Source organism: Haliotis rufescens, unplaced genomic scaffold (genome assembly GCF_023055435.1).
Source record: "Haliotis rufescens isolate VD_foot unplaced genomic scaffold, xgHalRufe1.0.p SCAF_15, whole genome shotgun sequence".
Lineage (NCBI taxonomy): Eukaryota > Metazoa > Mollusca > Gastropoda > Lepetellida > Haliotidae > Haliotis > Haliotis rufescens.
This window is the reverse complement of record NW_025963835.1, coordinates 26,551,535-26,575,620: the sequence shown is the minus strand read 5'-3', so window position 1 is coordinate 26,575,620 and position 24,086 is coordinate 26,551,535. Positions and strand designations below refer to the sequence as shown.

Here is a 24,086-nt window from a genome sequence, read left to right as displayed (position 1 = left end):
AGATAAATTGCTTTTGAGAATAAATAAAACCAACCACAGATTCCCAAATGTAGCTCAAAGTCCCGAGAAACTTGTTTCCTTCACTAAACAATTTAAGACAACATATTTTCTAGGTCTGGGACAGGTAACTCGGGTACCCGGGTCGGGTGGGTACTGAGTAGAACCCAGGTACCCATAGGACTTCCCAGGCCCATGGTCAGCAATGTGATATATTGTTTAATGACAAAAAGTATCTAGAACTCTATGGTTACACTACAAGTCACTAATGTTCGCATTTCTTTCTGACTATGCACCCATTCCCGTTGACTTTTCATATGGTTGAATAAAGATATAACTTAAGTCAACTTCAGTGTGTGCATGACCAGATTGTTTGATACATGTATCTAAATACGTTTTGCCAGGGCTATGGTAAAGAAGTTTCCTATCGGACATTTTGTATCTCTTGAGACCTACAGCGGGTGCCCGGGTAGGGTAGGGTAATAGCGTGGTGGGTACCCAGGTAGGGTAGGGTAATAGCGTGGTGGGTACCCGGGTAGGGTAGGGTAATAGAGGGGTGGGTACCCGGGTAGTAAATTTGGACTCGTCCCAGCCGTAATATTTTCCATTTTTAGGCGGAGAAATATACTTGAAAAAGTAAGAAAGGTTTTCATACCATTATAATAATTTCTCAATACAACAAAGTCTCATAAGTCCCGTAGATATACAAGCGAAATAGCACTTGGTTTCCTGTATAAGAAAAGCATATCAAAAAAGAAATATATATGTTATTATGAATACAAGCAAAAATACATACAGTGAGGGATGTCTAATGTTCAACATTTGAAAAACAGAGAAATACTAAAAACGACACATGCACACATCAGAAATATGATCTGTTTACTTACTGACATATTTCAAAATGCTACATATTCCTTGGATACATAGAATACTAAAAAATAAAAATCATTTAAAATTAGCTTTGCAGTCTAACTGAAAAGGAGATCTAGTAGATCTAGATATTAATTTTAATGTTTTTAACAAATTTTGAGATTTGTCCCAAACATTTGACAACCACAACTATGTTTATTATTTCTCATGTTTTTAATTGAAAGTATAAAGTTGAACAATAACATTTTCATTTTCAAAAATTCAAAATGTCTTTTCTCCTTCCTGGAAGAGGCATGAGGGTATAAATTCTGAACATTTTTGTATCAGAATCAATATCCTTAACTCCAGAAAACACAACCTCCTCACATGTAGGGAGTGGAACTCGAAACTGACTGACTGTCATGTTTACAAACAAGTGATGATTGAAAACTCTTCCCCCATCTAAATTGCTTTGTTGTTGTTGTCAAGTTGAAATTCTATTTCATTTCAACCATTATGATTGTAGCGTAGTGAGAATATCAGGGGGAAGTGAGCTGCTTTTCTGTTAGTCTGCAATCTCAAACCAACCTGGTTAAACAGACGAATGTAACTTCATCTGGGAAATAGTAAGTTAGTTGTATAACCTTATCCTAATTCACTATAATGGCATTCCCAGAGACATACACCCATTATACATGTCACTACATTTGGAGTTTGAGGCAAAATTTTCAAGATTCTTGTAATGAATGTATTCACACTGGTGGCAGTGATGACCGGGAGGGCAAAGAAGGTGTCATGCGCTGTGAACAAGCTTGTCGAAAATACTTTATATCAGAGTTGCATCCCTTCAATCTTGAAAAACACTTTATTTGAGAGTTGCCTCCCTTCAATCTGAAAAACACTTTACATAAGAGTTGCCTCCCTTCAATATGAAGAAACACTTAATATCAGAGTTGCCTCCCTACAATATGGAAAACACTTTATATTAGAGTTGCCTCCCTTCAGTCTGGAAAACACTTTAAATAAGAGTTGCCTCACTTCAATCTTGAAAACACTTTAAATAAGAGTTGCCTCCCTTCAATCTGGAAAACACTTTAAATAAGAGTTGTCTCCCTTCACTCTGGAAAACACTTCATTTTAAACTGATTTTATCTCACTGCATACTATAAGACCAAAAATCCATCACAAAATAAACAAAGTTAATGTCTGACATCATGCTAAAACTGTTAACCAACAAGAGGTCAAACCTTGATTGTCAGTAAGTGAACTGAAGAATATTTGGCAAGGTATGAACCATAAAATGAAGCAGAAAAATATACGTAGATCCACAATCATTCAACATGAAAACAAATCTCTTGCATCTTTGGCATACAGGAAGGCAAACGTGTGAGGTTAAAGAGGTCAGGACATTGACATTAGACAAAACAGCAATCCCAGGGGTCGTGAAGGGCACATGACCAGAACACCCACAGTCAAACTCAAACAGACAAAGACTTGCAGGTGAACACCCACAGGAAAACACCACAGGCAAACTTCCACAGGTAAAAACAACCACAGTTTAACTTCCACAGGAAAACACCACAGGCAAACTTCCACTGGGAAAAAAAGTCAGGTTAACTTCCACAGGAAAACAACCACAGGTAAACAACCACAGGAAAACAAAGTCAGGTTAACTTCCACAGCTTAACTCCCACAGGTAAACACCCACAGTTTATCTCTCACTTATTAACACCACTCCAACAGGTAAACAACCACTGGTAAACAAATACAGGTAAACAACCACAGGTAAACAACCACAGGTAATCAACACAGGAACATTAACTCTACAAGGATCAGTCAACATCAGATGTCATGTTCAGCAATGTAAAACATGTGAAGGTCCACTGTAACTCACCACCAGACATTTTATGTCTGGACACAACAATTTATTCTTTTAATGAGCTACTCAAAAGAGCATAAAAGTAAAACAAATAAACACAAAATAAAAATGCTGTTTCATAAAATATATATCCTTTGTTTTAACTTTTTCTATGAGTACATTTAGGCTAAAAAATATAATAGTCTTGGTTCTCAGGCACCACCCTCTACATCATAAAGTCAGCCAAACGTTTCGTTTTTTAAAAGAACAAAAAATCCTAATACTTACAAACAATGCGATCCATTAAAGCATGAGGGGCAGTCAGGTAGCCTAGTGGTTAAAGCGTTCACTCGTCACGCCGAAGACCCGGGTTCGATTCCCGACATGGATACGATGTGTGAAACCCATTTCTGGTGTCCCCCTCCGTGATATTGCTGGAATATTGCTTAAAGTGGCGTAAAACCATACTCACTCACTCACTCATTAAAGTATGCAGTTACTTCCCTTTACTGCGCATCTCATAATATGGTAATGTTGGCAATAGGAGTTTATATTCTTGTGTATGTAGGGAGGCCCTATCCCAGGTTGATGGTAGACAGCTGTTCATTTGGTTAATACTAGTTTGAACAGGCAAAAAAACCAACACCGCCCGCCCACACTATATTTTCAAAAGTCATTGCCCGAGAACCAATTCTTTTATTTTTTTAAGCCTTAAGAATTAGCTTCATTTTTACAACAATTCTTTCTTACATCTTTTCACCTATTGGTGCATTGACCACCTCCAACCCTCCCCACAAATAGAAGTCAATGGAGTCCTTATATCAGATAAGACGGCCTCTTTCCTCTGGCCCTGTTCCACAATGTGTCTTAGCGCTAAGTTGATCTTAACTCCCATGTTTTAACATAGGCTTATGTTCATCATAGCGCTAAGATCGCTTTGTGGAACGGGGTCTGGTCCCAAGCAGTAAAGTGAATATTTGTATTACCATGTTGAACTGAAGCCTCATTTCCATAAGGTTGGGCTGTTGAATGAGTATGACAGATAACAGAGCTCAAGATAAGCTGCATATTTGCGTAAAATATGCATTAAATAAACTGAAATATGCAGACAAATCAAATCCTAAGCAACGAAAACTGTAAATATGCTTTCTGAATGAAATTAATTATATTATAACTATTAGATAAAACGACTGCGTATACTTCAACTGATAGATAAAATGATTGTGTATCAGCCGATTGTGAAACTCACTTACCGAGTTACATTAAAAGCTTCTGCGACAAACATACTGACAGATACCAATCGAAAAACACATGGTGCCTAGTCAATGTACATGTTGTATCTTAAACAGTTGCTGATTGGTGATAAAAAAAATAACATGTTTCCTACAATTCTAGATTTTGACTTTTACTATTCATTTAGTTTTTAATGATTTTCAGGGATTGTTACGAAACAGATTTTCAAGTTAAAATACCCATTTGTCAGAGAAACAGGTGGGTAAAAAAAATTGAATACTCTCTGAACAATGTGGATACCCAATTAAAATCAAACCCCTGAGAAAAACTCAAATAACCAAAAGCTTCTAGAGCTCTGCGATGGATATGCTTATATCAACCAGTCATATGTTAATTGGCTATTATTAACAATAATGGTTTCACTCAACAAGAAGTTCACTGCAGATGGTGGAGTTTGTTATTACCAGGTTTCACTATAGATGGTGGAGTTTTTTATAACCAGGTTTCACTATAGACAGAGTTTGTTATAACCAGGTTTCACTATAGATGGTGGAGTTTGTTATAACCAGGTTTTACTATAGATGGTGATGTGGGAGTTTGTTATGACCAGGTTTCACTGTAGATGATGAGTTGTTTTATCCAGGGTTGACTCTATACAAGCACTATCATTATCTCTCGGGGAGGTACTTGTCCTCGGCCTGCACCAGCTCCTGGTCGTCCTGGAGACGGAAAATCTCCTTCACTGTCACAACCTGCAACAGGCAAAGCTAGGTCACTAACGGTTCCAGCAAATCAGCAGTCATATTCATAGCCATATTGATATTCAAGTCCTTCTTTGTTTGCCTGATAATATATCAATCAAACAGTAATTCTGACCGAATTTACACACAGACCGTGTCTCCGTTTCAGGCAGATAATGATGTACGTCAAAATCGAGACAGTAAATAAATCATGGAGATTAGTCCCTATATTTACACAGTATATATGTTGGGGATATTCATACTCGTATCTTGCGAAGAGTGAGTGAGTGAGTGAGTGTGTATGGTTTTACGCCGCTTTTAGCAATATTCCAGCAGTATCACGGCGGGGGACACCAGAAATGGGCTTCACACATTGTACCCATGTCGGGAATCGAACTCGGGTCTTCGGCGTGACGAGCAAACGCTTTAACCACTAGGCTACCCAACCGCCCCTATCTTGCTAAGAAAGTGGCTAGAACTAGAAATTGTTAACTGAGCAAGCCTTTGACACTATCCATTGTTTTCTTAGAAAATGGAAGCAACAATTCGAAACCTGAAGACTTAAATGTTATGGTGACGCTTGGTGTTTGCATTATAGTGACACTAGACATTGGCATTATAGTGACACTAGACATTGGCAATATAGTGACACTAGACATTGGCATTATAGTGACACTAGACATTGGCAATATAGTGACACTAGACATTGGCATTATAGTGACACTAGACATTGGCATTATAGTGACACTAGACATTGGCATTATAGTGACACTAGACATTGGCATTATAGTGACACTAGACATTGGCATTATAGTGACACTAGACATTGGCATTATAGTGACACTAGACATTGGCATTAAGTGACTCTGGGTGATGGTGTTACAACACCAGGTGCTGGCATTACAATGACAGGTCAATTTTTTTTTTAATGTGAGTTTGTCATGGGTCTTTTTTCAAAATCGCTCTCAATATATTTAATCGAATCAGGAGCCTTATAAATGTCGCCTTTTACGGCAAGCATGGGTTGCTGAAGACCTATTCTACCCCGGATCTTCACGGGTTTGCACCAGAGTGAGTCAGTATGGTATTACTTCGCTTTTAGCAATATTCCTGCAATATTACAGAGGGAGACACCAGAAATGGCTTCACACATTTTACCCATGTCGGGAATCAAACCCAGGTCTTCAGCGTGACGAGTGAACGCTTTAACCACTAGGCTACCCGACCCCCCTTACTGCAGCAGACTCAGCATCTTCCCTCACCTTCCCGTCCTTCTCGATGCCAACAAGGCTCTGTTCTTGATGAATCTGCTTACTCAGCTCCTGCATGGCCTTCACCGACGCCCGGATATTGTGATTGGCCCAGATGATTGTGGATACGCCCATGTTTCGGAACTGCTCGGTCGGCGTGGTGTAGTACGTCGTCGGCACTAAGACGACCGGCCCCTGAAAACAGCCACAACTTTCAGATCAGCCTCAGTTTATTGCACAACACACTCTTTCACAATTGAAAGTGGAAGGTCCGTGGTTCGATCCTTGGCCGTTGATTCATAACGAACGAGTGGGAGATGTGGAATTTTTCTGTTTGTTTGATTTGTTTGTTTTTGTTGTTGAACGCCGCACTCCGCAATATTCCAGCTACATGACGGCAGTCTGTAAATACTGTATTCGACATAATATGCGCCCAGGGCGCTCTCGAAATTAGAAATAGGGGGCTCTTATTAGTATATAATTTTGGTGAGATAAAAAACAGAGTTGAAAGATTGTTAATTTTGTGGTTTATGCTGACAGCCTGAAATGATATAAAAGAAGATTTTGTGCATATTATACACAACAGATATATTTTCCAGAATTTAATTGCCCATAATTAAGGGTGCATATAACACACTAGTGCGTATTATACACGAATAAATAAGTCTAAATAAGTATGTTGATCAATCCGAAAGGGTGCTGATTGGGATTGTTCACAAGCCAATATATTAGCAAATATTCCTGTGAGCGCTTATTACGTTGAATACGGTAATCAAGTCAGATGTCATGAGCATCAATCCACACAATCAGGATATGATGAAATGCATCAGCCAAGTCAGCAGGCCTTACAACGCGATCCTGTTAGTCGCCTCTTACAACAAGCATGGGTTGACCAATTCTCCCTGTTGTTTGAGATAGCCCTTCAAGGTGTATTATATTTTTCTCAAAAAGGGAGAGCCCAAATTTTTTTTTGATTTTCAGCATATTAAGTGGACTGTGTTTCTTTTTTCTTTCTAGCTTTTGAGAACAAATAATTTTCTTTTTTTAACGGTCGGTGCCTAATTTCTTTATCCCCACCTTGTTATTCCATGCCTTCATGAAGCTCTCAATCTGGGACGGATCTTTCCGCTTGCTGTGCATCAAGATGGCGTCTGCTCCTGGAACAGAAGACATCACAAGAATGACACGACCATGACAGGCACCAATTAAACTGCAGACAAACTTGTTTAACCTGAGGACCCCCCCACAAGATTCTAAATCAACATTTGACAAAAAGCCTCGAATTTATCTCATCATGCTATAATAGAAAGTGTGGCATTACTGACAGGACAGTCTGTCTGATCCAAACTAACAGCAAGAATACCATCAGGGCTATAAATTCTAGTAATGGGATGATACACTGATGCATAAGTGGATCAAGATTTTTTACTTCTCGATACAAGTATTGATTACAATCGCACCCAAAGTAAAAAGTATCGATTCTTACTTTAAATGTATTCTTTGATAAACGTTACACCAAAACACTAATTACCAGTGAAAATGAGTTGTGAAAACAAATATTTTCATCTATTTATACTTGACACTGCCAAGTGTGCCAGGTATTTGGCCATCCTGTTTATTAAAAAGATGGTTTACGCACCACAGATGAGAGCACAAGTATCGTGATACGGATTGTGACCAAGGTATCGTGATACGTATCGTATAGCGCAGTTGGTGTATCGACCAGACCTGATAAATACTTTCATTGAATTTTTCTAATTAATCAGCCCATTTCTGGTCTCCCCCGCCGTGATATTGCTGGAATATTGCTAAAAGCGGCGTAAAACCTCACTCACTCACTCACTCTAATTAATCAGTGACTGATGATTATTAAACACTAGATACAAAGGGGATGGTCTCGTTGAAATTTTGCGACAGATGACCTATTTGTTTCCAAGAACAGACAGGCATAACTACACACAAAAAAGGTCAACTCAACAGATGCTACCACAACATTTCATCCAGAAGCAGTACTGTGAAAACAGATCCCAAACAAAACATGGCTTGGTCAGAGCTTAAGGGTCCTGAAACAACCTTAGTGCAACGATTGTCAAAAGTCTCTGTTAAAGTATGGGAGTTACAATCACCTTAGTGCTTTTGCAACAGCACCCAGATAATCTGTGTATTTGCGTAAAATATACACAATAAATCACTATCACCCAATTAGTTTTGCATTGTTTGCATACAAATATGCATGAAACATTTCCCGATAATTTTCAAATGAGTTATTTTCATCTAGCGTACCTCTATTTCATCACAGATCTTTAATTTTTTTATCAAATGCAGGCATCACAATCACTTGCACTCTACTGTAGTGAACATGGCATAAAAAAGTGCCGGATCTTGGTTATTGTTAATTTTCATAGACATGTATCTCTTGGTAGCAAGTTTTTTCAACCTTCCACACACTTGGGCCAGCGCACGACCAGATACAAATTAGAAGTCAACTAAAATAGCATTTAAGCAGAATTAATAATAAAAGTGTTCTCTCATTGATGTAGAAATACCCAACTGACTGGACCCAAGGGAGTAAAAATATATTGCATACCCAAAGAAAACTAAAAATACCCAGTGTGACAGACACGTGAGTACTAAATGGCTCAAAACAAAAAGTATCTGGATTGGTTGGTTGGTTTGTTGTTAAATGCCACACTCAGCAATATTCCAGCTATATGACAGCGGTCTGTAAATAATCGAGTCTGGACCTGACATTCCAGTGATAAATATCATGAGCATCGATCCACGCAATTTGGATGCGATGACATGCATCAACCAAGTCAGCAAGCCTGACCACCCGATTCCGTTAGTCGCCTTAAACGACAAGCAGAGTCGCCTTTTACTGCAAGCATGGGTTGCTGAAGACCTATTCTGCCCTGGATCTTCACGGGCAAAAAAGTATCTGTAGCCCTTGCTGGTGGAAAGACGCTATACTGAAAGTATACTTCTCCAATGAAGTTACGGGATATGGAAATACATACTGTAGTAATATGAAATAATTAGGTCTTTAACTTCTTTTTGTGTTGTAAATTCTTTTGTTTGACAGGTTTGTATACTTAACACTTCGTACCTGCTTCTAAGTATGCTTCGGCACGTCTCATTGCTTCATCGAGTTCCCAGCCAGCTATGAATGCTTCCACTCGGGCCACGATACAGAAGTTGGGGTCTCGCATATGATCCTTACATGCCTGGAAACAAAACAAAAAACAAATGAATTTAAAACAAAAGTCATCAGAAGTAGGGCTGGGCCGGGTAACTCGGGTACCCGGGTCGGGTGGGTACTGATCGATGAGTAGGACCTGGGTACCCATAGGACTACCCGGACCCGTGGTTAGTTACGTGATTATATATTTTAATGGCAAAAATTATCTAGAACTCTATGGTTACACTATAAGTGACAAATGTTCACATTTCTTTCCGACTATGCACGCATTCCTTCTGACTTTATATGTTTGCACAAAGATAAAAAACTTCAGTCAACTTCAGTGTATGCATGATCAGATCATTTTATACCTGTATCTAAATACATTTTGACAGGAGTACGGTCACACGTTTCCAAATCAGACATTTTGTATCTATCTCTTGAGACCTACAGCAGGTACCCGGGTAGGGTCGGGTAATAGGGGGGGTACCCGGGTGGTAAATTTGGACTCGTCCCAGCCCTAATCAGGAGATGACAGTCCCCACGGCCCCAATATATTCGAAAGCACAAATCATCTGACTGTCACATTAAGTCTAACTTGATGAGAGTATTTCTCTCTAATCTGTCTGTCCGTATACAAGAGTAGTTATTGTGCTATACCAGAACTATCCACTCGTTTCATAAAATTGGTATTACACGGGAGCTCGTTTAGTTTTCTATATTTCTCAATGTACTGATGCAGAATTCGGCAGGTCAAACCTTAAACTGACTGCGCATGTGGCGTGCAGGATACAAGCGGTAAATCTTACTAACACATCTATAGACAGTTAACCAGTGTAGCCTTCACCTCAATCGGCAACGTTCACGCTGGGGTATGGTCAGAATATCTTTTCGCCTTAACAATGATCTATTTGTGAAGATGTCCTGAAATACATGTTCCGTGATTCGATGACACATCAGGGATGACCACAACTGCTTTTATTGTAACAGCAAACCACTTGGTAGCGGTTCAAAGCGAGGCTCTGCGATCAGTTATCAGTCATTCCAGGTCGGTTAAATTTGTTGACGTTTTACAATCAGTATATAAAGAGTCGACCTTGTATGATGTATATTTTCAATGTATAAACACCCATATCTACATGGTATTGGCACCCATGAGGCTGTATGCATGCATTGCAGTACAGTGGCTTGGTGATGCGATAAGTGAAATCATTACTCCGGTGTTACGTGATCGCGGTGATCAGCTGATAATGATGGGGGAAAACATCGTGTCATTGGAAAACTTGAATTTATCAAAAATGTTAGTAAATTTTGTGAGCCATGCTTTACCGCATGCTATAACCGAGTTAGCGCTATATTGAAGCGCGCAATAACAAGGGAACACTGAACGTAACAACTTGTAATGTGTGTGAAAAGTCGCACAAAAATACGCTATTTGAAGGGGGCGTGACCTAAATGCAAATGTCCGATTGGGATCTTAAATTTTCCGGACCCCTGGTGAAATGTGAAGGTCTTATGCAATGTAAAGTTTGTCAGTAAATGTTGTGAAATTTGACAGCAACACAAGTATTTATCAGAGAGGTGAACAAAATATTTCAAGAATTTGGAAAGGAAACAGGCACTGAAAAGCTATGTCATCAACTAGATATCATAATACAAAGTTCAAAATAAAATAAAAATGGAAATCACTGAAGTCCATTTTGGAATTTGTAAGGGTTATTTTTTACAAATTTTAAACATTAGAAAATTCAGTACAGTGTGTGTGTGTGTGTGTGTGTGTGTGTGTGTGTGTGTGTGTGTGTGTGTGTGTGTGTGTGTGTGTGTGTGTGTGTGTGTGTGTGTGTGTGTGTGTGTGTGTGTGTGTGTGTGTGTGTGTGTGTGTGTGTGTGTGTGTGTGTGTGTGTGTGTGTGTATGTATGTATGTATAGTAATATTTAAATAACTGCAGTGAGATTGAACACAGTTTTAATAGGCTAGCGCTATCAACTCGTACCACGTACGAGTCTCATCAGGCCATAACTGAATAACGGACATGAAGTAGTAACATTTAGTTACGTGACGTCCTAACATTTAGGAGAACTATGACGTCACAATACCAAGGTGACAATGGACAAATAACTTACGCCTTTACATTTAACTTAGGGGCGTATTTATGAATGAAATGTTATATATATATATATTAGTTTAAATATGTATTCAAAGGTACATATACCAACTACAATTTTTCATCTTATAAATTAAAATTTATATATTCTTACTAATTTTTAATCTCTATTGTTATAATTGTAGTAACACTGCAGTGTCTACATCCAGTTTGCCTTGAAAATCATCAGATGATTGTTATGGAGAAAGCTCATTCTTAAATTCATTAGACCTTGCTTTGTATGTTTCCTTATTCTAAACAGATGTTTTAAATTCCCACACAAACAAATTTAGAATGTTGTTCTTTTTTCTTTTAACAATTTACATATTAAAAGTTGGATAGAGATCGCATCTCAAACATTGTTTTGTTTACTCAAAATGGCAAGAAACCTCTATCCTTAGACTGTTAATTAAAAGCATTTGACTTTATGGTAAGTCCTACTGTATGGGTCCGAAGTTTGGGGATATGAAAAAGCTGAAGCTGTTCAAAAGAAGTATTTATAAAAAATTAATATTGCCACTGGTCTGAGGACATTGACCCTAAATGTTTTAGTATATGGAGAACTTGGAAGGGTCCCACTCGATATACAAATTAGTAAAATACTTATCAGCTTTTGGCATACCGTAATCAACGTAATAAGCGCCCATGGCGATATTTGCTAATATATTGGCCAGTGAACAATCCCAATTAGCACCCTTCCGACTGATGAATGTACACAAGACATATATATTCTTGTATAATACGTATGTTATATGCACCCTTAATTATGAGGAAATTAAATTCTGGAAAAATATGTCTGTCGTATATAAACATTTCAGGCTGTCAGCATAAACCACGAAATGAAAGATCTTTCATCTCTGTTGTTTTTCACCAATTTAATATTCTAATAAGAGCCCCCCATTTCTAATTTTGAGAGCGCCCTGAGCGCTTATTACGGTAAATTAAACAGCCCAAGTGTACCCCCTAAGTTATCACAAGTTATATTTAGTCTTATAAAAGCTGACGGCTATATTTATTCCCCAAAATACCAGTTGCTTAGCTGTGTTGAAGATATACTGAACTCCTGTGTTTCATTATAACAGAGACTGGATTGTAGCAGCTGTTGAGAGATCCATGAACGATCAACTTAATCAATTTGGTACAGGACAGGGACCAGAAACATTATACTTTCTTTTGAGCCTAAAGCAGCAATTCTTTCACCAGTGAAAAATATTGTGACACCCCTTGTTCAGTAGCCTTCTGAACACATTTCAACTGTGTCCATAAAATAGCACTGATTAAATAGAACAGAATTACCGTATTTCTTCTATTAGATGCCAGGGCGTCTATGAATTTTTCCCAAGTTGTTGACCTGACGACAATGACAACTCACTACCATACTGAATCTCACATTCTACAGTCAAAGGATGTATTTGCCCAAAACGGTCATTATTGATGACCAACATATCACAGTATTTGAGACCCAGTGTCTAATAGAGGCCAGGGTTATATTTTCTTGATAGAGCATATGACCGGCGTCAATTAAGGTTCTCGCATCTAATAGAGGAAATACAGTATTATATATTAGCTAATATTTAGACATATGGTGAGTTTGGCACATGACAACGACAACAATATTGCACCAATCTAAACTAGGCTGTAGTGTAAGTGACTATGAGCTAGAAGCTAGACTTGCACAAGTCTCTAAGGCAATCATTATTAGTTGTCAACAAGTTGTCCCTATAAGAGTGAGTGAGTGAGTTGGGTTTAACGCCGCTTTTAACATTATTCCAGTTATATCACGACGTGTCAGCTTAATGTGGGAGGAAAGCCCGAAGTGATGCAGGTCCCACGAGCACAGGTATGGTGCTGACAAACTTAAAAACATGATCGGGGTGAATCGGGATTCGAACCCACAATCATTGATTTCTGGCATGCCTAAGGGACGCAACTCTGCACAGCGAATCGCGGCGCCTTAGACGACTGGGCCACCCGTGCCCCCTGTCCCTATAAGAGCCTAGTGCACTGTCCTCATATCTAGGCTTGCATATTATAAGGATAGAGTTACTATACACCCATAGACTTATCATTCAGTACAGCCTTGGAGCAAGGCTAGGTAGAAGCTCACATCTGCAGATCCTGGGAAGTGCATGTTTGTTGATACATGTCTGTCAGCTGTCAACATGTCACACGAACCTGGGGTCACGCAGCCTCCCCATCGGCTCAGTTCAACCTAGCACCATGGATGGAGGTACATGACCCATGATTCATTCATAAGTGAGTGGGGGCGGTCTGGTAGCCTAGTGGTTAAAGCATTCGCTCATCACGCCGAAGACCCGGGTTCGATTCCCGACATGGGTACAATGTGTGAAGCCCATTTCTGGTGTCCCCCGCCGTGATATCGCTGGAATATTGCTAAAAGCGGCGTAAAACATACTCACTCACTCACTCATAAGTGAGTGAATGTTAATTTATGCCGTAGTCAGCAATACTGAAGCCATATCACAGACATCTATATGTATTCGAGTGAGTATGGTTTTACGCTGCTTTTAACAATATTCCAGCAATATCATGGCGTGGGACAGCAGAAATGGGCTTCACACATTGTATCAATGTGGAGAATCGAACCCGGGTCTTTGGTAAGACGAGGGAAACCTTTAACCCAGAGGCTAACCCACCGCCATATACATTTGAGTCTCGGACAGACCAGTGAGTGGCTAGTAACATGAGCCATGATACATTCGCATTGTGACCTCACAATCATGCCATGCATCACATTTTGACCTCACAATCATGAAACATATCACATTGTGACCTAACAATCATGAAACATATCACATTGTGATCTCACAATCATGAAATGCATCACATTGTGACCTCACAATCATGAAACATATCACATTGTGACCTCACAATCATGAAATGCATCACATTGTGACCTCACAATCATGAAAAATATCACATTGCGACCTCACAATCATGAAATGTATCATATTGTGACTATTATGAAACATATCATATTGTGACCCCATTATCATGAAATGTATCATTGTGACCTCACTATCATAACTGATATATATATGTAAACTGTCAGCAAAAATATACAAGATGACCAAAAAACAGTCACTAAAACACTGCAAACTTACGGTCCAAAACACAACTTTGACACCCATACATCACCACTGAATGACCATTTCTTGTTTGTTTCATTTTCAGCTACAATCAGTGAGTGAGTGAGTGAGTATGGTTTTACGCCACTTTTAGCAATATTCCAGCAATATCACGGCGGGGGACACCAGAAATGGGCTTCACACATTGTACCCATGTCGGGAATCGAACCCGGGTCTTAGGCGTGACGAGCGAACGCTTAAACCACTAGGCTACCTGACCGCCCCTCAGCTACCATCAAACATGGGTGTCTACTTTCTTTTGCCCAGCAGTTTATATCATGACATTGTGAACTGTCCTACCCCTACTGGATTTCGAACTACAAAAGCATGGAATTTAACTGACTCGTATTGACTGACCTTGATCTTGAGTGCAAACTCTTCTACGTCAGCTAAAGGCTGGCTACGGCCATCGTGTAATGAGTTGGTCTTTGGAAACAGCTTGTCTTCTAAACATGCACCTGTAAACAAGTATTAGTGGAAGCATTTACAGTGACTTAATATTTTGAGATTAATTTTATTTTTCATCTCACAAATTTTCCTTGTCAATAATTTTTTTTTTTAAATGGTGTCCAGTTTGATTTGTGGCTAATTTGGTAACTGCGTAGGTTAAGTCAAGGTCAAAATTTAAATTATCCCCCCCCAAATTGGAACATACATGTTGATCCCCGTTACTTACTTACTTACTATTGGAGATTTAACGTGCGCTTTCCGACACTGTGCGTATTTCACACACGGTATACATGTACCAAACTTCATGACATTTTGAACAAAAATGGCCATACATAATTTTATGGCTGACATGAGAGAAAATATTTTCTCTGTGCATGAATAACTTTTGAACTGCATAAATTAATTATCATCAGTTCAAGAGAATATTTCAAAATAGTTTAATCAATGTTTTTTAACAAAGCATATGCCACATTTTCTGTGAAAAATATGTATTCATCTTTATATTAAAATAATTCTCAAGAAAACCGACAAACGGATCATACCAGCTACGCCTCTCTCTTCCAGCTTCCTCACAAGCCTACGTGCGTTGTTGAAGTTGCCGTAGCCAGTGTCAGCATCCACCAATACAGGAATATCGCATGCGTCCGTCATGAACTCCAGAATATCCAGGACTTGGGTCCAGGACGCTTCATTGCTGTCTCGCACCCCCATCTGAGCTGACATCGCCAGGCCGCTCGCCCACACACCCTTGAAACCTGACGGTGACAAAATACCAATATATACTCATTGCTGTCTCACATCCCCATCTGATCTGACATCGCCAAGCCGCTCGCCCACACACCCTTGAAACCTGACGTTGACAAAATACCAATACATACTCCTGTTTCCTATGTGTACCACTTAATGACAAAACTAACAATGAGTCAAGTGTTACCGGAGTGTCTTTATTCTTATCACGATATGTTGCACGTGATTTCCAAACTTTACACGCTAATCCTGCACGAAACAAATGGTACATCTCGAGTCACGGATCTTTGATGTCACATGTTTATTAAGAAGAAAAACCTTGAACATTTGAAAACTTATGATCGGAAATAGTAACATGCAAAAAATTATTTAATAATGACAACATGGGTGTATAATAATAACTTTATTGATCATTCTAACAATAACGGCTGAAGACGTGGCAACTTCCAAACTTTCTGGACGTTATAATCTATCGGACCATCATTCAGGCGATGTTTCCGACGGATAAGCCGACCCCTTTCTACAGAATCTTTTTTCTAGTCCTCAAAATTCGGCTTATCTGCGGACATATACGGTATACATTCTTCAGCAGCATAAGGAGTGAATAAAGTTTTAAACAAAGCCCTACAAAAATCATTAACTCATCTTTAGATTTTGTTAAGGTTATTACAGCTGTGATTAGAAATTTGGAAATAAGGTTCCACAAAATTAATTAACATGTTCTTTAGATTTGGCTTAGAATATTAAATGTCAGAATACAAATTTTGAAATAAGGCCCCACAATATTAAATTTTACTTTTCGAATTTGGATAAAATTGTTACATATATTAATAGAAATTTTGAAATAAGGACGCACCAAATCAAAAATTGGTTCTTAAGATTTTTTCCAAATTAAACTTTATGCCACTTTAACTGTTTCGTTTCACCATGTTCACCTCCCTTCACCTCACCATTGCTGTGATCATGAATTAAAACAGTCACACTCTGCATAGGTTACAGGCAAATAGGTAACAGATGGACTACAAAAATAGTGATCAATAGAGAACACTATTAACAATACATCCATGCATATCAAATTACACCATGATGTGTGCTGGCTGAGTAACTGTCAATATGACTTTTCGACATGTTCACAACAAGATGTGAATTCTGCGAGCCATTTTTGATGATATCATTGCTAGGATGTCTGCAGCATTTCAGCTAGAATAACATCTAGTCTCTGAAATGAACATATCATACAGGAAAAAACAGCTGTTATTAACAGTTATCTTAATAAAAATATAATAAAAAGGAGCCCAGTGACTCTCTTCATTTTCAGATACTGCAGTGATCTATACTTGCCAAACATTATAGACTTGCATGGGCTGTATTTGATACATATTTGTATCAGGGTCTGTAAGACAGACTACATTTCAGCTTCAAGTAAACTATTGGCATTTGTCTTTACAGCCATGAGGCATGGAAGGTCTTTGCAGAATTATGTCCCTTAGCTATGCCAGGATCCACTGATTGTGAGATTGAATCCAAGTTTTGCAATGATTATGTCTGTCATTACCATACCCATACTTATGTGTTTAAAAATGTGGTTTAAGACCTGCATCACTTCAGGCTTTCCTCCCACATCAATGCCGTGATATAGCTGAAATACTGTTCAAAACGGCACTGAACTCACTCACTCACTCAAGTGTACCTGCTTCTTGGACAATCTTTGCACTCAATCCATTATGGGCTTCCATTAAGTATTCTAAATTGTTGGATGTGAGCATCTGTTTCAGTTCTTTGGATCTCTGTAACGGAAAAAAAATAACATATTACTGTGCTGTTTGATTTGTTCATTTGTTGTTTAACGCCTCACTCAGATATATTTCAGCTATGCCGGCCAGTATAAAATTGAGTAAAGACCAGATACTCCAGTGACTGATATTGTGAGCAACAATCCACTTTGTCAAGGTGCTTGACATGCTTGAATCAAGGTTGTTTGTTTGTTGTTTAACGCAGCAATCTTCCAGCTATATGACAGTGGTCTGTAAATAATCGCATCTGGACCAGACAATCCAGTGATTGACATCATGAGCATCGATCCACGCAATTGGGATACGATGACATGCATCAACCAAGTCAGCGAGCCTGACCACCCGATCCCGTTAGTCGCCTCTTACGACAAACATAGTGGCCTTTTACGGCAAGCATGGGTTTCTGAAGACCTATTCTACCCCGGATCTTCACGGATTGCTCGGACCAAGTTACCAAGACTGATCCATTTATTAGCCTTTTACGACAACATAGGTTGCTCGGGACCAATATTCCCCACAGGGACTATGCTGAATGAACATGGCCTGAAACAAGCTTGAAAGTCGTGATGCCCGAAGTTCCAGGAGTATAGGGATTCATCATAGGGGTGAAATGTATCATTAGAATTTCACTGCACTACAAAAATTTGATCACAATGTCATATATAGATACGTAATATCACACACATAAGGACATATTTTATTTTATTCAAGGTGTAATTTCTCCATTTTATGCCCTATACTCATTCACCATAGCTTCGTTTGGAGTTCGGTTCCAATGACACAATACTATAAGTAGCCATCCAACCAAATTACTCCATTCTTTGAAGACTGGAATAATAGGCAGCGTTAGAAATTGGCGCGAGTCCTGCACTGGTAATATACGACATGAATATCTACAGAAACATGATCATTGCCTTATTGAAGGGAAAATTAATTGGGGATAGATATTTTTTGTATAAATATTAGCAGTACAAAAGCATTAATATCTACTTAAAATTTAAATTCATTCAACCCTTGGCATAACTAAGGTTTCCGGGGTAGAATAGGTCTTTAGTAACCATGCGTGCCATAAAATGTTACTATGCTTGTAATAAAAGGCAACTAACGGGTTCGGATCGAAAATTAGAAAATGAGAATACACATCTCATAAGCCGTACTCTCTCTCTTATTCTCTCTCATAGGCCGTGGTGTTTCTGTGTGGGTGTGTGCAATATAAAGTTTGGTCTCTCTCAATTTGAGTCGACCCGTGAAGATCCGGGGTAGAATAGGTCTTCAGCAACCCATGCTTGCCGTAATAGGTGACTATGCTTGTCGTAAGAGGCGACTAACGGGATCGGTGGTCAGGCTCACTGACTTGGTTGATGCATGTCATTGTATCGCAATTGCGTGGATGGATGCTCATGATGTCAATCACTGGATTGAGTTTACCACAGACCGCTGTCATATAGTTGGAATATTGCCGAGTGCAGCGTTAAACAAGAAACAAACAACAAACAAACATAATATTCTAGAAAAGATTTTGTCCAGCTAAAAGAAGACTGTTGGTTTGTTTGGGTCAATTTAAATTTTAGCGTTGCTAAATCTACAGGTATCTGATGAGGATGGTGGTACCCACAGGACTACCCGGACCCGTGGTTAGTCACGTGATATATTGTTTCATGACAAAAATTCACTATATAACTGCATGGTTACACGAAAATTTTAAGTCTCTCATGTTCGCATTTCTTTATGACTATGAACACGTTCCTTCTGACTTATATATTTTTGAACATAGCTAAAACTTCAGTCAACTTTAGTGTATGCATGACCACATCATTTTAAACGTGTATCTAAATACATTTTGCCAGGGCTACTGTCAAACTATTCCCAATTGGACATTTTGTACCTATCTCATGACACCAACAGCGGGTACCCGGGTAGGGTCGAGTAATAGGGGTGTGGGTACCCGGGTAGTAAATTTGGACTCATCCCAGGCCTATTTAACACCGCTTTTAACCAGTATTCCAGTTATATCGTGGCGTGTCAACTTAATGTGGGAGGAAAGCCTGAAGTGATGCTGGTCTCAAACGTTTACCACTTCGGTGAAACCCACAAGCAAGGTTTGGTGCTGACAAACCTAGAAACAATCGGGGCGAACCCATAATCATAGGTTTCTGGTGTGCCCAAGGGACGCAACTCTGCACAGCTAATCACGGCGCCTAAGACGACTGGGCCACCCATGGCCCCCGGAAACATACTGGAACACTATGGAAACACAATGTTGATTGCGAAAGCCGAGGATGATTTATGATGCTGCTGATGGTGATGATGAGTGAGTGGATGAGTGAGTGAGTGAGTGAGTGAGTATGGTTTTACGCCGCTTTTAGCAATATTCCAGCAATATCAAGGAGGGGGACACCAGAAATGGGCTTCACACATTGTACCCATGTTGGGAATCGAACCCGGGTTTTCGGCGTGACGAGTGAACGCTTTAACCACTAGGCTACCCGACCACCCCATGATGATGAGGAAGGGAATACAGATGGTGATGGGAAGGAGGAAGATAATGAGGTGAAGTGAGGTGAGATGGGGTTTAACGTCGCATTCAAGATTATTGCACTTATATAAGTGACATGCATGCACGTGTGTGTGTGTGTGTGGAGGCTTGTACTAATCTGGACTGATGCCGATTTTTAGTTCTAGTCCACTGAGATACCATGCCGCAGTTAATATGGATACCCCACTCAGACACAGTATACTGACTCTGAGCTGACCAGTCCTTGTTTTAGCCCCTTTATACCAAGCACCGGGCAGGGTAACAACAAGTACCATCACTTAACGTTTTTTGGTATGACATAGCTGGGGATCTAACCCCGGACCTTCCACTCTCCGGACAGACACTCTACCACTAGACCACAGAGGCGGTCTATGAGGAAGAGAGGAAGATGATCAGGAGAAGAGGAAGAGGATAATTTTGGTCTTATACCAATAACAAATACCAATAACTATTGCTTTATTAAATCAATATGACATGAATATCTACAGAAACATGATCACTGCCTTATTGAAGGGAAAATTAATTGGGAATAGATATAGATATTTCTTGTATAATTTTAAGCAGTACAAAAGCATTAATATCTACTTATATTCATTCAACCCTGGGGCAGTCGGGTAGCCTAGTGGTTAAAGCGTTCGCTCGTCACGCCGAAGACCCGGGTTCGATTCCCGACATGAGTACAATGTGTGAAGCCCATTTCTTGTGTCCCCCGCCGTGATATTGCTGGAATATTGCTAAAAGCGGTGTAAAACCATACTCACTCACTCATTCAACCCTTGGCATAACTAAGGTTTCTCTTTTAAGATGTTTAAGATCTGAATAAAAAATATTTTCTCCTCACTCTAAATAGGAAAACCTTGACAAAACCTTCTACGATGGCTGAAACTAAATGTCCATCAAGATGCCTTGAACATGTTCAAGTAATTCCAACTTACATATTTATATTTGAATTTATACTTCTAAGTTGAATATTTCACCAAATTCAGCTTTCAAAATCAATGTGGCTTTTGATTAAACTTGTCGACATTGGACATGTATAAAAGGTCTAACCCTCATCAATCTATTGGTTTCACAGATGCTTATACAGTCAATAATGCACTATAAGAGGATTTAAGGGCTGGGTCAATGTGCAAAGTCCAAATTGAGGTCAAAATTTGAAATTCCAAAATAATACATGATTATGTCTAGCCAACTTACTACACAGTAACCAAAACTTTGTAATTGACATAAATTATGTTTTAAATATGACTATGTCATGATCAGTCGTTTTTGATATTTGATTCAGGACTTCTTGAACAATTTTAGGTGTCAACGACACAACCACTGGCAGCAGAGACCATATAATAGATATGGTCTCTGCTGGCAGGGATACAAACTTGTATTAATGTGGCAGCTTTATCAGACCTGTTTTTTCAGTAGAAACCCGTATTAATTTTTAACAAAATCTGAATTAAAAAACAAGGAAATTGTATAGTAGTAAAGATAAAAAGTGATTTTGATCAAATTCATATTGGCAAGTAATGATGTCTATATAAGTATACACATCTTGTAAGCTGTCTCTCTCTCTCTCTCTCTTTGAGACCTGCATCACTTCGGGCTTTCCTCCCACATTAATCTGACACGCCGTGATATAACTGGAATATTGTTTAAAGTGGCGTTAAACCCAACTCACTCACTCACTCTCTCTCTCAAGGAATCTGTAAAGTAGTTAAGCGAAAGAAGTGATTTTTACCATGTTGATACTGCCATGTATTGATGTCTACATTAGTGATAAGAAAATTAAAAAATGAGAATACACATCTTATAAGCCATACTCTCTCTCTTATTCTCTCTCATAGGCCGTGGGGGGCGGTCGGATAGCCTAGTGGTTAAAGCGTTCGCTCGTCACGCCGAAGACCCGGGTTCGATTCCCGACATGGGTACAATGTGTGAAGCCCATTTCTGGTGTCCCCTGCCGTGATATTGCTGGAATATTGCTAAAAGCGGCGTAAAACCATACTCACTCACTCACTCATAGGCAGTGGTGTTTCTGTGTGGGTGTGTGCAATATAAAGTTTGGTCTCTCTCAATTTGAGTCGACCCTTGAAGATCCGGTGTAGAATAGGTCTTCAGCAACCCATGCTTGCCGTAAACGGCGACTATGTTTGTCGTAAGAGGCAACTAACGGGATCGGGTGGTCAGGCTCACTGACTTGGTTGATGCATGTCATTGTATCCCAATTGCGTGGATCGATGCTCATGATGTCAATCACTGGATTGTCTGGTCCAGACGCGATTATTTCCAGACCGCTAGCATATTGCTGAGTGCGGCGTTAAACAACAAACAAACATTCCAGTGAGTTGCGTAAAACAATATTCACTCTCATTCTTTCACATAGTCTACACAAAGAGGTATATAGATGTATGCACGTCTTTGGTCCACATACCACAGTATGCAAAACAGGCTACTATATACACATGACATGTAACAACCTGATAGCTGTTCCTACCAGGAAGTAGGAAGCAAGAAGGAAAACTTCTCACACGTCACTCCAAAATAAACCAGGCATGGTCAACCTACTTTCAAACCCTGTGAATTCAAGCTGTTCCACGTGTCACACGTCTTTCAAATGATACCATGGAGTCGTTTATGTTGTTAATATCGTATGCATATTGAAAAACGAAATATGGTATCAAATATACCATTACTGTCCGAAATACGAGATGGGCTTCCAGCACTCACCTGGCCAACCCCGCTATAACGCCTTCCCTGGAGAAAAGTGACAGCGGAGCAACGAGCTGGAAAAAAAACACATGTACTTGTGAAAGAGTTGAATTTGTGTGTGTATGTATTTGCGATTATATCATGGAGCGACACATCTATAATTACAACGCAAACACGGAAAACGATATGAAAGATACAAAGCAAGTCTACCCGGCATCCAAAGCATGCCGTCAAATGGTCGCTGTCGGAGAACCGCGTTATAATAAATAGTATGGCCGCCGGGTCGGACGAGCAGCCTACGAAAGAGGGAGTTTGTGCCATGGTTGACTGCTAACAGTCTAACAGTTCATAAGCGTGAAGATAAACCATCTCATAGTCTTACCTTGATCGTGAAAGAGATTTACACTCCTGCATCTTGAAAGAAACCGTACCGGCAACATCGCCATCAGTGCCTATGTGTCTGGTGCCGAAATGGAAATGAATTATGAAAGTGCGTCAGTTTTCAAACGTGAACAGTTTTTAGGGGATATCCTGCGCGAAAAACCACGCTGTCTATAAATATCCACCTGCTCGGCCAGCTACGCTAGTCTTATGAATGGATATATGACTTGAGTATCAGTGGTATTCGGAAGCATATCACGTGACATCACTCAAGCATTGATTGATACTACCACTTGATACCGGTGTTGGCGGAAAATACTACCCGTGAAATTCATTCCAGTTTCACTTATGGAGCAACTTGGCTCTATAGTACAATCTTTGTATGGATGTACTGGTGTTAATTGTTAACGCCACACAATATTCAAGCTATATGACGGCAGCCTGTATACAGTATCGAGTCCGGACCAGACAAACCGATGACTGATACGTGCAAGGTTGCATGCAGTCGTGATACAATGAGTGAGTTGGGTTTAACGCCCTTTGAACAGCATTTCAGTTATATCAAGGCGTGTCAGCTTGATGTGGGAGGAAAACCCGAAGTGATGCAGGTCTCAGATGTTTACCACTTTGGTGAAACCCACGAGCACGGGTATGGTGCTGACAAACCTAGAAACATGATCGGGGCAAACCGGGATTCATACCCACCATCATATAGGTTTCTGGCGTGCCCAAGGGACGCAATAATCGCATCTGGACCAGACAATCCAGTGATTGACATCATAAGCATCGATCCACGCAATTGGGATACAATGACATGCATCAACAAAGTCAGTGAGCCTGACCACCCGATCCCGTGAGTCGCCTCTTACGACAAACATAGTCACCTTTTACGGCAAGCATGGGTTGCTGAAGACCTATTCTACCCCGGATCTTCACGGGTCGACTCAAATTGAGAGAGACCAAACTTTATATTGCACACTCCGTCACGATATGGATGAAATATTGCCGATGTGACTTAAAGCATTACCTCTCTCACTCACTATATTGCACACACCGACACAGAAACACCACGGCCTATG

At 39.7% G+C, this 24,086-nt stretch overlaps 1 protein-coding gene across 1 annotated transcript; it reads right to left on the bottom strand.

Moving 5' to 3' along the window:
* Positions 1–4,380: 4,380 nt before the first annotated feature.
* LOC125380112 (phosphoenolpyruvate phosphomutase-like) lies at positions 4,381–23,267 on the bottom strand. The gene is made up of 9 exons (XM_048396405.1): positions 23,009–23,267; positions 22,645–22,700; positions 17,285–17,381; positions 15,390–15,602; positions 14,755–14,855; positions 9,034–9,151; positions 7,005–7,084; positions 5,940–6,122; positions 4,381–4,689 (listed from the first exon to the last, which is right to left on the bottom strand). The coding sequence occupies exons 1-9, from the start codon at positions 23,070–23,072 to the stop codon at positions 4,606–4,608; spliced, it is 996 nt and encodes a 331-aa protein (XP_048252362.1). The 5' UTR covers positions 23,073–23,267; the 3' UTR covers positions 4,381–4,605.
* Positions 23,268–24,086: the final 819 nt, after the last annotated feature.